The 18,119-nt window shown below is 38.2% G+C and overlaps 2 protein-coding genes across 2 annotated transcripts; one reads left to right on the top strand and one right to left on the bottom strand.

The window, feature by feature from the left end:
* Positions 1–1,130: 1,130 nt before the first annotated feature.
* On the top strand, positions 1,131–11,664 carry LOC141643834 (DExH-box ATP-dependent RNA helicase DExH9). Its single transcript, XM_074453154.1, has 14 exons — positions 1,131–1,723; positions 3,070–3,270; positions 3,354–3,572; positions 4,203–4,532; positions 5,010–5,114; positions 6,356–6,466; positions 7,117–7,367; positions 7,732–7,855; positions 7,928–8,210; positions 8,287–8,441; positions 9,117–9,266; positions 9,346–9,578; positions 9,736–10,000; positions 11,189–11,664. The coding sequence occupies exons 1-14, from the start codon at positions 1,394–1,396 to the stop codon at positions 11,465–11,467; spliced, it is 3,036 nt and encodes a 1,011-aa protein (XP_074309255.1). The 5' UTR covers positions 1,131–1,393; the 3' UTR covers positions 11,468–11,664.
* A 2,672-nt stretch (positions 11,665–14,336) lies between these two features.
* Positions 14,337–16,155, bottom strand: LOC141631749 (uncharacterized). The gene is made up of 5 exons (XM_074444377.1): positions 15,826–16,155; positions 15,675–15,716; positions 15,503–15,575; positions 15,211–15,412; positions 14,337–14,541 (listed from the first exon to the last, which is right to left on the bottom strand). The coding sequence occupies exons 1-5, from the start codon at positions 15,858–15,860 to the stop codon at positions 14,429–14,431; spliced, it is 465 nt and encodes a 154-aa protein (XP_074300478.1). The 5' UTR covers positions 15,861–16,155; the 3' UTR covers positions 14,337–14,428.
* Positions 16,156–18,119: the final 1,964 nt, after the last annotated feature.

Genomic DNA, 18,119 nt, shown 5'->3' with positions numbered 1-18,119 from the left:
GCTGACCGAGTCAACATATTAAGCAAGGTCAAAGCTAAAAGACAACAAGTCAAAAGAAAAGCGACCTAACCGACGAAGCCTCGCACGGCTACTGTCACTGGGTCTCGGCTCGGAACTAGCCTGGCCGAGAGGCAAATCCGTGTACTCACATCCAAATTCCCCTCGATGGAGTCAACCAGCCTACCTACTGGCACACATGGGTCCCTCGGCCGAGGGTAAGACAGTCTTTCCACCTGCTATGCCACTTGGCCACTACGTGACAAAAGGTGAAAGTCTATAAATACTCATCATCTCTCATTGAGAAAACGATCCCAAACTAACTGGAAATCTGGTATAAACCCCCTTATCTCTCTACAATATACTTTGCCAAGTTAACATACAACTTATCTCTCTAAGTTTACTGACTTGAGCGTCGGAGTGAGTACGTTCGGCCCCAAGCCGAGCCCTCAGTTTGTTCATCTTGACAGGAAAGAGTGAAAGGAAGAGACGAGCAACGACATAATTCAACAAACTTAAGTGGTCATAATCCTGCTTCGGAATTACACCCGGAACAATAAGGTTGAACACTTTGGAGGGAAACTTTAGAGAAGTTTTCTCTTAGTATATATATGGGAGGATTTATACTTTTTAAATTTGCACCTCATTGATATTTATGAGTTCACTCCATTGTATTTTGATGTGAAACAAAAAAAAATTGAAAACAGAAAACTAATAATACAAAATTATTTAAGTTGTGATTTTTTTTAATGCATTTATTTTTTGTCACGAAGCTAATAATAAGAATGTGTCAAGTTATATATTCTCTACAATAATAATTATTGCATTACTGAAAAATTTAGCAACTTATAGTTTATAATTTAATTTCAATTTAATTTTATTTTAATGAAAAAAAATCATAATTATGAATTTATTTAAAAAATTAGAGTTTATTTATAAGAATATATTCAATGAAAAGATAATAATGTAATGAAAGAAAATTTTGCATATTACCTTATTTAGCTAGATGCTTTTTGGAAAGAAACTAAGAGTATTTTTATTCTCTTAATAGTAAAAGGGGATTAGGGCAATAATCATAACCCGTTTTATTAGAACGTAACCAATGTAACCCGTTTGACAAATCTAGCTAGAGTAAATTCACAAGTTACAAGAGTTAAGCCATAAACCTAGTTACATTTTACACAAAACCTTCCTCTTCTTCCATACGACGCTCCTCGGCCTCCTCCTTTCGCAACCCTCTCTTCCACTTGAGTCCCAATCCATCAAAATCCCCAAATTCCACCAAAACCCTAAAAAATTGATCCGAATATCTTCAAAATCACACATTTAACGTCTTCTCTTTATCCTGCTGATACATTACCTTTAATTTGAACTCCAGAAAGCTCAGAATTTCAGAATGTCAGGAAATAATACACCTTTGAGTTCAGTGAAGAGGAAATCAATGGAAGAAGGTGACCCAAGTACAACAATGGAGTCCAATTCACCTCCACAAAAAATTCACAGAGAAAACGATGATGAAAACAACAATATCAATATCAATGAAAATGATGCTAATAATATAGCTTGTTTTCATGATGTTTCTTACCCTGAGGGGTATACGCCTCCTTCGCCGTCGTCGTCATCGTCTTCTAATAATGGAATTGGACCAGCTAAGGAATTTCCGTTCACTCTTGACCCTTTTCAAGCTGAAGCGATTAAATGCCTTGAGCATGGAGAATCTGTCATGGTATTGTTTTTGAAAAATATTATGTTTTGTTATGATATTGTGTTATTGGAAGCTTATACTAGATTACTAGGCGTTGCTGATGCGGGGTTTTAATAATTTATTTCTCCGTCTCAATCATTTGTTTACCTTTGATTAAGATATCCTTTATAAAGAATTAAATGTAAACAAATGATCGAGACGGAGGGAGTATATGTGTTACTTTGAAAGCTCATGTCTTTTGTGATTATCAACGACATTACCTGCCGGAGCCTTAGTCCTATGTTGGCAATACAGAGTGACTGTTTCCGAATGACTTAAACTAACAATTGCACTGAGAATTGCATCAAGTAACTGTTACTCCCTCCGTCCCGGTCAATTGTTGTCCTTTGATTTTGGCACAAAGACCAAAGAAAGGGGAGGGGGGCAATTAATAAATGACAAGTGGAACAAATTGAGTGTGAATGATCAAATTGTTCATCAAGTTCATTCTTAAAATAGAATGTACAACAATTGACTGAGACACCACAAAATGGAATAGGACAACAAATGAACGGAACAGAGGGAGTATTTCACAATAAAAAAGAGATGCAGCTAATTTAGTGAGCCATTGGCTTTTGGCTCCATTGGAAAGTGAGCACTCGTGTCTTTTACGGAGTAGGGTAATGACATCTGCTGACCTGTTTCTGTTTATTTTGAGTAAAGGGATTCAGAACTTAGCTAAAGATTTGAATGAATTAATCCGACTACGTTTACTCGAGAAAGCTTGTTACTTGCTAATATATCATTTCCTCCCACTTTGTTAGAGGTTGTCTTTTTGTCTAACCCTTTCCAATTTTGAAGTTACTTAGTCTACAAATTGAAGAAATTAATGACCTACCAAATGGAATGATGGTCATTTTGTCTCAGATGGGGGGAGTAATTCATGTGAGGATTGAGAGCCGCTGCAGAATGTAAATAGTTTTATGCCGCGGTCGCGGCATATTTTTATTGGATGTTAGCTTCTGCTTGAACCATGGAGCAAGGTTTTGCTGTTGGAGTTGTCGTTTTTTGGGTTAAGCTACAAGGCTATTGTATTCTTGATTTCACGTGGCTTGTTTGTTAAATTTTAGAATGCCCCAACTTCATTTTAGTGTCCAGCTAATAATTTTTTGTTGTTCCGCTGCTCCGTGCCATTTTTTTGTCGAGGCCGGAGTCATGTGACCAAGCTTCAACATTCCTTTTGATGAGTTACATATTTTACTGTCTTACTTATTACAAAGTATGCATTTTGATTTGCATGGTGATAAAACAGAAGGTGGTTTGACGAGACATAAGATGGTTTGACAAAACCTTTGAATCGTAGCTAATTAATAAGATCTTGTTGCCAGGTATCTGCCCATACATCAGCTGGAAAGACAGTTGTTGCATCATATGCTATTGCTATGTCATTGCGCAACAAGCAAAGGGTGATATACACTTCACCTATCAAGGCACTAAGCAACCAGAAATATCGTGAATTTAAAGAAGAGTTTTCAGATGTTGGGTTGATGACGGGAGATGTTACCATTGATCCTAATGCTTCTTGCTTGGTAACTCTTGCTTGCTATTGTTATGTGTTTAAGGTGTACCCTTAGTTCAGCCTAACAGATTTGTAAATCATACTTGAATGTAGGTGATGACAACAGAAATTTGGCGGACTATGCAATATAAAGGGTCAGAAGTTACGAGAGAGGTGGCATGGGCAATATTTGATGAGGTTCATTATATGCGGGATAGGGAGCGTGGTGTGGTGTGGGAAGAAAGCATAGTAATGGCTCCAAAGAACTCTCGATTTGTCTTTCTTTCAGCCACTGTGCCTAATGCCAAGGAGTTTGCAGACTGGGTTGCAAAGGTACCTGTTTCCATTTCTTTTTCTATCCTTGTTACTTGTTAGTTCTGTTTTCATGTTACCGTGTAATGCATCGTTTTTGTTTGTTTCATGAAATGTCCGTGGATAGGAAGTATTGGAGTCTCGGATCTTAGTCTTTCTCTAGGAACTTTCATCTCTGTGACTTGAGTCATCATTTATTTGTGGCAGTCACGTTTGATAGTCACGTTTCTTGCACTTTCCAGCATTATTTTATTGTAATTTGCTTCATGTCATAATTTTCTTGTAAAACGAATAGGTTTCATTGATTTATGGTGTAATCCTGATGGTTGTGTGGCATATTTTAGCATCAAGATTTTTTTTTTTTGGTGAAATGTAAGAGTATATTAATAAAATAGCAGAAACTATACAAGGTTTAATCAAACCGTCACAAGACACTGTCCGTCAACCAGACAAAAGACAAAGGCCCAAGCCCAGCAAAGCATTCCTTAAAAACGGATCCAATCGAAACAAAAGAAGATAGAAACCCTATCTCTCTTACCACACTATCTGACAACAACAGAATAGGACAGGATTTCAATTTGTCATCAAGAATTTATGTTGCATCTTAATCTTCCGACAATATGATGATTTGATTTGTTACGTGTACGTCAGGTCCACCAGCAGCCATGCCATATTGTTTATACAGATTACCGGCCAACACCACTTCAGCATTATATTTTTCCATCTGGTGGTAAAGGCTTGTACTTGGTGGTTGATGAAAAGGCAAAATTCCGAGAAGACAGTTTCCAGAAAGCCTTGAATGCTCTTATCCCTGCTGCTGAAGTTGATAGAAAGAAAAAGTGGCAGAAGGGTGTAGTGGTGGGTAAAGTGGGAGAAGAAAGTGATATCTTCAAGCTGGTGAAAATGCTCATACAGCGTCAATATGACCCGATTATACTTTTTAGTTTCAGCAAAAGAGAGTGCGAATTTCTGGCCATGCAGGTAAAGATTTGCCATGCTTTCCTAGTGACACACTCTCTTGTCTTAATTATATTTTTATATTTTGTCTATATAATAATGAAACAGGAACTGTAGGGTTATGGCACTCTGTACATCAGATAATCATGCTTATGTTTACGTTAGAGCTGTTCAGAGGCAGGACAGCCTATCTGACCCCTTCTAAAACCACTAGCCTGCATTTTGTTTGGCCACACCGCCACAAAGGCCATGTTAGGCTGACCTACCTTCTACCCAAGCCTACTTCTTCTTTATGTATATGCCTCTAGATATCAGTTTGTTTCAAGGTCATTTGCAGAGTTACTTTGTTATACTGAGTATTGGATCAGTGATGACGTAATTGTCTCTTCTCAATATCTGTTACGGTTTTTATATAAAACACACCAAGGCGTTGTCCTTGGTGAAGTCTATCATTAGAATTACGTTATTGAATGTTAATTGTTCTTACTTGCTGACTTCTAGATGGCAAAGATGGATTTGAGTGGTGATGATGAGAAGGTGAATATAGAAACTATCTTCTGGAGTGCAATGGACATGCTTTCTGATGATGACAAGAAGCTACCTCAGGTAACCGTTCTTGTTTCAACTCTTGATAGTAGTCACTAGTCAGGCAGTTCTGGACTGTTTCTCTAAATTATAGTTCGTCGGCTTACCAGCTAAGCTGAATTTTTGTTTTTTCTTTGGGGCTCCATATTGGTTGTGGGACTTAAGGTTGCTTAATAGGTCTGTATGGTCCTGCTGCTTTTCGTTATATTCTGTACCACACTGCCACATCCTTGCAGGGTAACATTTTCTTTTGGGTTAGTAAAAAACATTGTATAAGTCGGGTCATATTTTGGTCAGGGGTTCATCTGTTTGGTCGTTTCTTGGATAAGATTGGGGCATCTATCTTAGGAAACTGATCATTCTGTTGTCCATGAAAGATGCAGTATTAAAATTTTCCGCCCAGAGTAGAGCCTGGCCAGGGATTGTTCATTTCAGTCAGGATCACGTGGATGTCACTTTACTATTAGTTACATATATGCACTACAAAATGGAACAATTTCTTGTTGAAAAGAAATGTATTAGATCCATGCCCATGAAATCAGAAGACTACATTGGATGAATCCTTATGAAGGAGATATATGGGAGGGTTCTGTTGTATTTAAAGTTAGGAGGTTACATAATGACACATTGTTCAGGAGATAGCTGGGATGGTTTGTTAATTATGAAGAGTCATCTAGAATGTTTGCCCATCATGGTTTGTGATAGTGTGAAACCTCATAATATAAATGGACATAACTGAGACAAAACGCGCTAGGTATAAGGAAAGGTGCCGTATCAGTGGTGTTTTTATGAAGAACTTCACTTTACGCCTAGTTGTCAAGTGAAAGGGGGACATTAGTAAAGAAAGCCCATTATTAACCAATATCCCATGCTTTATCATGTAACAAGCAATGGCCATTATTGACGTGACAAAATCTAAATGCCAGAAAGACTACACACTGCAACAAAGACCTGATTTTATGGCCATGCATCGGTTCATAATACTGGGCTGCCAGCTTTAACTCAACATTGAGGTATAATGTGGTAGGGTCCAGATGTTTAATATATAGATATCTATCCTTGCATGGTCATCAAATAATGGGCATCCACAGATATATGGTAACCTATTCAATGCACAATCATATTTTGTTGACCTGGGAATCACTTTCACTGAATCGCTGGTCCTGTGTCTCTGTATTGAAGTTTTCCACCACCCTTTGCTCTTTGGAACAGGTTTGGCCTTGTGGATTGAGCATAATGTGTGTGCTTTTGGTTATTTGTAGGTTTCCAATATGCTGCCTCTCTTAAAACGTGGAATTGGCGTTCATCATTCTGGCTTGCTTCCAATTCTGAAGGAAGTTATTGAAATTCTATTTCAAGAAGGTCTCATTAAGGTAATATATCAAACTGCTTATGTGATGATTTTGCCAATCAAGTCACTAGACATGACAACAACTACGGTATTAGTGATTTCATCAAGGTATTGAATGTGGGCAGCTATACCCCATCACGATCATGACGATCAAGATTCAGTATAGTATTAAATCTCATTTTCGGTCACAATTTGCGGTATCAGCTGTCGCAGCCTAATTTTCACAGACTGATATTGAATCAAGTTGTGGTGAATATGGTAATGATGATAGTCAAAATCTTTATAGGACTGTCACGTTTCGAGGTTGCTGCCTTGATTTAATTACATGCTCATCAGGCAACAACGTCTGAGGTTCAGTGATCAAGTCTGGTGATTAAATAACATGATAAGTATGCAGGGGTTACAATGTTACATCTATCTTTACCACCAATTTTGGCTTGATGGTGGAAGTATAGTTCCACATCTTTCAAAAGAAAAAAAATGGTTATGCGCAAGTGCCCTTGTAACTTGTGTAGTTTTATCAGTACACTTTAAGGTCTCTGTATCATTATGCTAGCTACAAACTATCTACGAGTACATTTTAAGGCCTATTTCTCTATGTACTCTCGTACAATGTTTAAGTTGTTTGATTTTTGGTGTTAAACGGTGCTAAATTTTAGCAAATTTTCCCAGTGTTTGTTTGCTACAGAGACCTTCAGCATAGGTTTGAACATGCCTGCAAAGACTGTTGTGTTTACAAATGTCCGTAAGTTTGATGGTGACAAGTTCAGATGGCTATCCAGTGGAGAATATATACAAATGAGTGGGCGTGCCGGCCGTCGAGGTATTGATGAGCGTGGTATATGTATTCTGATGGTAGATGAAAAGATTGAACCTTCGACTGCTAAAAGTATGCTAAAAGGAAATGCTGATAGTTTGAACAGGTATTGATTTTCTCGAGGCATGCACTCACAGCTAGATGTACTCATTGCATGCCATCCCTTACGTGACATCCTGTTCTTATGGACCTCCTTGTATCTGAATTACTTGCATGGTGTGTACAAAAGTCTATATTTTTTGGTTCTTCTAATTCTTTTATCCCGTCCTTCCCTTTGCCCCATTATTCCTATTTTACACGTAGGCTCTCTTTAAAATCCAGAAAAGTCGTATTTTATTGTAGAAACTCATTTCAAAAAAACAATGCGCCTCGGTGTGCTCCTTCACTTCACGCTTTGTGGTCTTATTACCTTAGTGTGTCCTGTACGAATTAAATTAAGCTTCGTTGACTCTACTTTTGTTGTATACCAGTGCGTTTCATCTCAGCTACAACATGCTTTTGAACCAAATACGATGTGAAGATGGTCACCCTGAAAATTTACTTCGTAATTCATTCTATCAATTTCAATCAGATCGGGCCATTCCTAATCTTGAGGTCAGTTTCAACTAAAAGTATGAGTTATCTGTCTGGATACACTTTTCTGATATTTCACATTCTTTTTTGCAGCGGCAAACTAAAAAACTTGAAGAAGAAAAAAACTCGATCATCATCGAAGAAGAAGATAGCTTGAAGAACTATTATTCTTTGATTGAGCAGTATAAAACATTGAAAAAAGATGTCCGTGATATCACTTTCTCCTCGAAGTACTGCTTGCCTTTCTTGCAGCCTGGAAGACTTGTATGCATTGAGCTCACAAGGACTGCTGAGGATCTGCCTTCTTTCTCCTTGGAAGATCATGTGACTTGGGGTGTCATTATCAATTTTCAGCGGGTGAAGAGTTCTGCACAGGGTGAGGGATTTATTATATTTGGTCAACAAAGTAATAGTAATCATTTTCTTTTCAACTGACGGGAATTTTCTTTTAGACGAAGAAAGTAAAAAGCCGGAGGACGCAAATTATACTATTGATGTTCTAACAAGATGTATGGTGAGCAAAGAAGGCGGGGCAAAGAGAACAACAAAAATTATTCCACTTAAGAACCGTGGGGAGCCTCTTGTGGTTTCTGTCCCTATTTCTCAGGCAAGGTTATCTTACTGTTCCTATTTTTTGTTATTGTAGATTTGTACATGTCATATTTCTAGTAAGTTATTAGATACGGAGTATAAAATTTCTGTAGACAATATCCAGGTCTTGCAGGAGAATGAAAATATGGCATTTAGGTGGCCAAAATTGACATCACCCTCCACTTCTGATGGAGTAAATGATCTATTGTTCTATTGCCTTCAACAGATTAAATCAAAATTACCCTCAATACCCTATGCGCCCTTTTAATTCATGTAGTAGTAAGGTTTAGCAAAAAAAGCTCTCTTGTTGCAAGGGAAAGACAATGTACAATGTATTTCCTACCCTTTAACTTGCTTGGGCCGGGAGCCTTTTTAGATGCATCGGGGTTAATGGTTTATGATGATATCACTGTAGGAATTTACAATATTTAAGTGGCTAGTGGTTTCACTGTTATATGTTGCCTTAGTACATGATAGTAAAATATCACTTGCAAGCCTGAGTTAGGGATGTAATGTACGGAGAATGATAGTGTCATCAAATAGGCATTAGATAGATTCTCAGCCTGTAGAGGGCTCGTGGTGCTTTCCACTGTATGAACCTCTATCTTGCAGTAATTCACCCATCTTGTCATTCCTCGTTTGAGCTGCAAAGGGAATGTGGCTTAATTCTTATGAATCTCACTTGCTATAGGTCTATAGCTTGAGTAGCATACGAGTTATCATATCCAAGGATCTTCTGCCATTGGAGGCTAGAGAAAACACATTGAAGAAGGTTTCAGAAGTTCTTTCCAGATTCTCTAAGGAAGGAGTTCCATTGCTAGATCCGGAAGAAGACATGAAGGTAAATTCATAGAAGTGTCCTCCTTTTCTCCCTCTCGTTGCAGGTTACAAATCTTACAATATTCATTTTTTCTCTTCAGGTTCAGAGTAGCTCTTATCGGAAGGCTGTGCGTAGAATTGAAGCTTTAGAGAGCTTATTTGACAAACATGAAGTTGCCAAGTCACCATTAATCGAGCAGAAATTGCAAATGCTACATAAGAAGCAAGAGCTAGCAGCAAAGATTAAATCTGTCAAAAGACAAATGCGTTCTTCTACGGCGTTGGCGTTCAAGGATGAGCTCAAAACCAGAAAACGAGTTTTGAGGAGACTTGGGTAACACATCTTACCTAGCTGACCTTACTTCAGATTTGTGTATAATCTGATTGTGTCCGGAGAATAAGTGAACCCACAGTCCTGAAATGTGCATCATTTTACTCATCACTATTTTTTTAACGCATACACTGATTTCTGTGATTTCATGCTATTGCAGTTACATTAGCAATGATGATGTTGTGGAGTTGAAGGGGAAGGTTGCCTGTGAAATTAGTAGTGCTGATGAGTTGACTTTGACTGAGCTTATGTTCAGTGGTGTCTTTAAAGACATAAAAGTGGAAGAAATGGTGGCCCTTTTGTCTTGTCTTGTATGGCAGGAAAAACTTAAAGAGGCCCAGAAGCCTCGGGAGGAGTTGGAGCTGCTTTTTGTACAATTACAGGAGGCAGCTAGAAGGGTTGCCAAGGTTCAACTTGACTGCAAGGTAGCTTTAATGTTATCTATCTGCAGTAGTGGAAATCTATGTTACTCCGACACTTCACTTAACTGCCGTGTCGCGTGTCACTGTGTCAGACACGTGTCGGTGTCCGACACGACACGACACTTCGACACTTCAATTTAGACCACAAAATAGGAAAATTCACCCCAAATAGCCGTGTCCGACACGCCGACACGTGTCGGACACCGACACGTGTCGGCGTGTCTGAGTAACACAGGTGGAAATATCTTCCTTCTTGCCTGAATACGAAAAAAAAAACCCTTTTTATACTTGTTAGAATTATGCTACATAACTTCATTGGAATGTGTTAGTGATTTTGCAGGATTGTTAATGCGATTTTATCTGATTTAGGGAAGGGTGAACATATAGAAAAGAAAGGCAACATGGCTCACTAAACCACATTTGCTTTTATCTTTTGAATTAGCCTGCGGAAGCAATTCTTATTAAGTTTTCACTATGTTTTATCTTGGAAACAACGTGTCTGTGTTTCAAATGGGCATGGCTAAACCCAGCAAATGTGTTATTTGGATTGTTTTCAGGTCGATCATTTACGCATGGTGTCATTTTAGGTCATTCATGCACGGTGTCAAATTGGGCATGGCTGCAATGTTATGGTGTCATTTTGGGTCCTATATGGTTGGCTTTTGAGTCTTTGTAGGTGGGGTGATTATGGGTGGGTCATTCTGGGATATTTCTTGTCATGATATTAAGGTTTCATTTCAAATCGATCATTTTGGGGATGGACGTTTCTGGTGCAGTGTTATTGTGTCAGGCTGGCTTTTTGGGTCTTCGGGCGAATATGATGTGTGGGTTGTTTTGTGACATTTTGGGTCATGACTGATGACTATCAAGATTTTTGTTCTAAATGTGTCGTTTTGAGCCATTCTGGTTCGTTTCCACGTTGAAGGCGGTTTTGTACTTTTCGAGTCTTGATTGGGTTTGGTTTGGTGGGAACATTTGAAACACAGGGATGTTGTTATCCTCTAGCTGCAAACAACTTATGAATTCTATCTGCAAGATCTGCATGCTAATTAATTGTTCAAAACTCACTGACTACGTGATCCGTTAATCCCAGAAAAGTGCTTCTTTTTCTTCTAGAACTTGTGTATCATCAGAAATATTGTCATGCTGTCCGACAAAATGCTTACCTTGCCTATGCTTATGATGTTGTAGGTAGAAATCGACGTCGAGAATTTCACAAGCTCATTCCGGCCAGATATCATGGAGGCGGTGTATGCTTGGGCCAAAGGATCCAAATTTTATGAGATAATGGAGATCACCCAAGTATTTGAGGGAAGCTTGATTAGGGCTATAAGGAGATTAGAAGAAGTCCTACAACAACTTATTCAAGCGGCTAAATCCATCGGAGAATCAGAGCTAGAATCCAAGTTTGAAGAAGCCGTCAATAAGATCAAGAGGGATATTGTTTTCGCCGCATCACTATACTTGTAGTGACTTCAGCTCGAAACAGGAAGGATAGGAACTGTCCTTCAGTTAGCATTTGGCCTTCACCTTGATCCTTCCCAACAATTTTGTACCATGAAATAGTCTGTTTAGGTTGTACCTTTCACATCATTTTTTATGATTTAATTTGTATCTTTAGTCTCCCTTGAGTCCCTTCTAATTTAATTATTTCAGTCATTCTTCTCTATTGATTTAATTTGTATCGTTTTAATCTTTATTCTCGATTTAAATTCTAAGTTTTTATAAAAGAAATCCGTACTTCGATTTTAAAACCTAGTATAAGTTTTCCTGACTTCGGTTCTAAAGGACAATTCATGTCAGCCGACTCCAAATCATTTTGGGATTAAGGCTTTGATGTTGTATTCTTCTCTATTGATTGGCATCAATTGCATTTGCTTTTAGTATATTCGAATAAATTACAAAAATATTTCTGCTTCGAAATGAATTTGTATTTATAGTACAGAGTATATAATTCAGATATTCATATTACATGCTGATAAAACCAGACAATATATTTTCTACTTTATCAAACAGTATACGCGATAGCCATACGTCCATACAATAACGGGATCAATTCCAAATCATAGTTTCGCTTCTGTTAGCATCAGACAATTTTCTTTCCTGGACCAGTATCAGGAAGAGCTTTAAGAGAGGCAACAGAGTATTGGAACGCGCCATGGTCAGACACGCGAAAGCAAGGAATGAAGCAACGGAACAAGAAAGCCCCAACTTCAACGACACAACCAAACGGATTCCCTGAAGGTTGCCGCCTTCCACTGACTAAAGCATCAACAGGAACATTCTCTTCTAAATTAGGACCCATATCTTGCTGCTTTAACACTAGTAAACCTTCTCCATTTGGCATTTCCTGTTCAGACTCAATACCAACACAATCCTCCTCACTAGAACCCGGATCAATCGACTCACGATGACCCGAATAACTCTCGTGGGTCGATTCAAGCCACGGTGAATGATCGGTGAAAGTGTCGTGGGATGACTCAACCCATGAGGCCCATGATGGTAATGGTGGTGCTGACGGCTCGGACGGTTCACAAAAATGGCATTGGCAAACCGGAGGCGGTGACGGTGGCGGTTGAGGTGGTCTCGGTGGCGGCGGGCGTGGCGGGGGTGGAGAAGGATTATAAGTAGGATGTGTGAAATTGTAATTGTATTGATCATGAGCTAATTTGTAGTATTGATGATGAATTTTATTTCTTTTATTTTTTTTGGACCAAAATTTGAGTTGCTTCATTGCCTTCATCAACTTCATTCTAGCTGAATTTAAGCTTACGTTACCAAATTTTTAAAAAGAAATAGTGAAATTTGTAAATGTGATACTAATTTGTGATTAATAATGGAGAGACGTGGTATTTGTTCAAGATTTGAAGAGTAGAAAAAAGCTTCAAACTTTTCAACAAGTGACCGTTGGGCTTGTTGAGTGAGTGATTTCAAGGCCCCACAACGCGCCCATTTTGCAAGCTCAAAACGTTAAAAAAGTTGGCAAAATCTCATTTCAGAAGGCTTATTCCGTCTTAACCGAAATAGGCTATCTGAAGTGAGACTTGCTGTAAAAAGTTGTATTAGTGTACCTGAACCTAACAAAACTGACACCAAACTGAATGAACCGAATTCTACCGACTCAACACCCGAACTGAGAACCGGGAGCATGACGTGTAATTTGAATTGATCCGACCCAAATATTTATCATTACAAAATGACCATCGGTCCGGTCCCGGACCAAACTCTTTTGACCGAAGACCAAATAAGGGTTAAAAGGTGGACCGAGGACCATATTAATATTGGTCCGGTCCGGTTTGGACCAGAAAAACGCGTGGACCGGACCAGACCAGACCGGACCAAATGGACCAAAGTGGACCAAATATGATTGTCATGTACATACCTATCATATAAAATTAGAACTTAAAAAGTTCGTAACGATCAAAATAAACAACATTTTATTTTTACTAGATTTAAGTACATAATTACACATCTTATAATATGTGTAAACACAGTTAGAAAATAAAATCAATAATATTCCAATTTTAAAGATTATTTTTTTATATAAGTTCGGTCCATGGTCCGGTCCGCGGTCCATTTGATTTGGTCCAGGACCGGACCGAAGACCAAAGTAGAGTAAATAGGTGGACCGTGGACCGGACCAAATAAAATTCGGTTCGGTCTGGTCCGGACCAAATGGTCCGGTCCGGTCTAGTCTTTGGTTCGGACCACTGAGTGAACATCCCTAACCATTATACATAAAGAACTTGATAATAATAGACCCGAGGATGATTTGAACTCAAAATGATCCGACTTGATAGAATTATTGCTAACCTGAAAAATGACCCGTTTATATCCATAATTTATTGATAATTATTAATTTTTGTGTCATTGTTTGAACATCTTTCTACAACTTATACAAGATTTTGATTTTACATTATTGGATAGCAGGATCGTATTATGATCATACCTCTAGGAATTTTCAAACCAATTGGGGGTTCGGTCAAGCGTTTTTAGATCGTAGAGTTATATTGTAATTATGCCAAGATATGTCCTCTGTATTTGATATTCTCCACTTTTATCTTAAGTTTTGTATGAACTGACTCCCTGATGATTTTTTTTTTTTTTTTTTTTTGGCAGTAATAAAAATAGTGTTCTTACACGGAAATTTGATCTTACTAGGGACATAATGGCTATTAATAGGGTTGGCATATAGGGTTCAGTCTGGTCCGGTCCGGTCCGCATCCACAATTTTGTCCGCTCAACATCACTATTATGGTTGAGTGGGCTACTGGGCTGTGGTTTAGCTCGGTAATGTGGCGCCTCAGCATCAAACTTTCAATATTGTTCATTAATAGTCAAGCTCATAACACCAGTTACTACAAGTTAATTAAAATATTCATACAAATAAGTTCAAAGCTTAAAAAGTATTTCATATTTGCTTATTACTCCTTAAAAATTACGTCGAAAATTACATGGGTCTAATATTAAATTAGCAACCCTTTCACGAGGATGATGAATTATAGGACGACAGAAGCGACATCCACCAAGCTCCACTCCCTTACCTGAACAAAAACCAGATTAACAGGTTGGGTTAATTTGAGAAGTTAAGCAATAAATAAGAAAGGCCGCCAAAGGGGGAGCAAAAAAAAATTAACCTACTTAAATGAAAGATGGAAATCGTAGAAATACGGAATTTTCAAGTACCCATTTAAACTAATTCTCACACATACGGGTACAACCAATAATTCATATTCCCTCCAATTCACTATATTCCTCCCTATTTCCTAAAATGGATTATCGAGGTTTTCTTCCCATTTCTATTTTTGATAACTTTTACTCTTATTTTATTCATATATCTCTCCTATCACCCACCTCACCCAACTCTTTTAATCCTATTTTATTTCTTACTTTAATATTTGTGTTTCACAATTCATTATTTAACCCTTAATTATTCATCTCACTCTCCTATCCCCAAACCCATCTAACTCTTTATCAATATAATACTTCCTTCCTTAATTGGAGGGAGTAAGAAATACAGAATTCTTAAGTCCCCATTTATTGACTTATTTTAAATTTCCATTTGTAGAAGTGTTGAGTGAATGCATATGCAGAATCCTGATCCCTAAACTGTCGGCAGAGGTGATAAAACCAATACTTTGACAACCAAACCATATCTATGATTTATTTAATTTTATAAAACAAATGATTAACAATGAATATGGAAAACTTACGCCGATGTGGTAAGTTGCGACTAGGCCCCAAACTTACGCAACAGTCGACCCTCATAAATGGGGCAATGGTCAATTGTGCAAAGAAAGTCTCTACCGGAGCGTCTAAACAATCTTCTTCCTTGGCCTTGAAGTTGACGTGATCTATCGTCCCAGTTGTCACATTAGGGCCATGAGCTACTAGAGCATACCTTTTACCCGGATTCTGTAAATTAACCAAAATACGCGAGACAATGCGAACAATTCTCATACATTAAACAAATTTAGAAATAAATATTCAAGTAATAGTGTTTACCTGTTTGTTATAGTGTTTTAAAGCAACTTTTGCTAGCATACGGAGAGCAATGATTGCAGTTTCACTTGCAAACCTGCAAATATAATTATAATTAATAAAATATTACTAATTTCTGAAACTATATTACCGTAATTCACATGAATAATAAAAATCATTAAAAAAGCATACACACCAAATTTCTTTTTCTTCCTCATCATCATCAACATCAACATCCCTACAAATTGAAAAAATGACCGTTAACGGGACTCCCAAACATTATTAAAAAAAAAAAAACAGTAAGTCTTGCTTACAACCGTACTAATAGTTAAGGAAAAAAAACGCACCCTATTTCCTTTTCATCTTTGTGTCCAGTTTCCATGATTGCTAATAAGGAAGGATGATGATCGTAATAAACATGGTGTTCAAGAGATTTAGAACCCGGGAAGGAGTCATTGCAAAATCGGCAAGGAATAAATGATTATTAGATTAAGAGATATGGATGGATATTGAAGATGATATTATGCCATATTCTCTGTTATTCCCTTTCCTATATTTGCTATAATATTGTTGTATAGTATTATCTTTTTCCTTATTTGTAGGATTGTGTTTAGGAGTAATATTTACCCTAGTTGTATATAAGATAGGTGTACCTCTGCATAACGTAATTGAATACGAGAACAATTCTTCTTCTTGTTCATCTACTAAAATTTATCATGGTATCGTGAGCACTAAACGATCCACAAAAAAAAAAAAAAACAAATCAAACAAAACAAAAGACAAACAAAACGAAGATCAACAAATCTGCAAATTTCATCATGACTGGTGGTGATAAACTTAAGGGTGGTGAAATGAGTGGTCCAAAGACCATACCCGTAACATCACCGTTCTATCTGCATCCCTCGGATGGACCACATCTCAATGTTACACAAATCATATTTGATGGCACCAATTACGACTTGTGGGCAGATGCCGTCAAAAATGGTTTGGATGCCAAAAATAAATTGGCATTCATTGAAGGAAGGGTGAAGAAACCGGTGGCTAATGAGGATGACGATGAAGAAAGTGTTGAATCGGTGGCATGGAGAACGTGTAATGCTACCTTGAGGGCATGGCTCCGTAATGTGATAGATCCAAAATTACACTCGAGTATTTCATTCAATTTGCCAATCCAAGAAGTCTGGGAAGAATTGCGAGGACGTTATTCGGCTGGAAACGCTCCTCGGGTTCACCAATTAAGGGGTGAACTAAGTGATTGCAAACAGGGAAGAGATTCGGTTGTTGAGTATTATACACGTCTCAAGACAATTTGGGACGAATTAACAAAGTACAGCAAGATTAAGGGCTGTACTTGTGGAGCAGCAGTAACAATAGCGAAGGAACAGGAGGAAGAACGTGTTCACAGTTTTTTGATGGGACTGGATTCAAAATTGTATGGAAACATACGAAGTAACTTATTAATGGAGGATCCAATTGCGCCTTTGAATCGAGTTTATGCTCTTGTTTTAAGGGAAGAAAGGCATGTTACCATGACCAAAGTCAAGGACGAGCAAGTGGAGACTGCCATGGCTGCCAAGTTCTATAATGGAAAGGGTAAGAGTAGCTATAACAAGGAGGAGAATGAAGAAGGAGAATCGTCACTGCCACCGTCCTGCACACATTGCGGAAAATACTACCACACTGAGGCCAACTGCTACGATAAACACGGTTACGAAAATGTCAAAGCACGAGAACGAGGTCGTGGTAGCAGAGGCAGGGGAAATTTTCGTGGCAGAGGAAGAGGTAGAGGCCGTGGACAAGGCAACTACCATGCAAATGCTGTCGGGAATAGTTCGAACTCCGGTGGTAAAGGAGATGATTCAGTGAAGTCCAACATACCCTTCACCAATGAAGAAATCGAAAAGATTAGGACCTTGTTGGGTGGAAGTCCAGAAGGTACAGAAACATTACAAGGTATGAAATCTACTATTAATATTGAGTGGATGATCGATAGCGGGGCTTCCCATCATATGACGGGAAGACGCGAATTATTAGAAAACTGTTGGTCTGAAGAATTGTCGACAGTCAGCTTGCCGGATGGGAGACGAGTAGAGGCTTATATTCATGGAGAAGTTCGATTAAGTCCTAATTTTATTTTGAAAGATGTTTTATTTGTGCCAACTCTTACTTGCGATCTTATTTCCGTCAAGCAGTTAATTAGTGAAAATGATTGTGTAATAACATTTTATTCGGACCATTGTGATATACAGGCCACGACTACGAAGATGATGATTGGACGGGGTGAGCATCGACAAGGTGTCTATTACTACAAGTCTAAGGAGAAGGAAGTTGTTGGCAGACTCACGGTTTCAAAGGAGGGACGATTGTGGCACAATCGACTTGGTCACCCATCGAAGAGTATTTTTTCTCGTTTTTCTACTTTAGTTGGATGCAATCTAAATTGGACTTCAGATGCTATTTGTGATTCTTGTTGTAGAGCAAAACAGACTCGTGCTCCTTTTCATTTGAATAATAAGCGATGTGGTGTTATTTTTGGTCTTATTCATGTTGATATTTGGGGAAAGTATAGTGTAGCTAGTTTGACACGGGCACATTATTTCCTGACCATAGTAGATGATCACAGTCGGGGAGTATGGGTATA

This window comes from Silene latifolia, chromosome 2 (genome assembly GCF_048544455.1).
Source record: "Silene latifolia isolate original U9 population chromosome 2, ASM4854445v1, whole genome shotgun sequence".
NCBI classification, from domain to species: Eukaryota; Viridiplantae; Streptophyta; class Magnoliopsida; order Caryophyllales; family Caryophyllaceae; genus Silene; species Silene latifolia.
The sequence above is the reverse complement of the archived record's forward strand: the minus strand, read 5'-3'. Positions and strand labels throughout refer to the sequence as shown.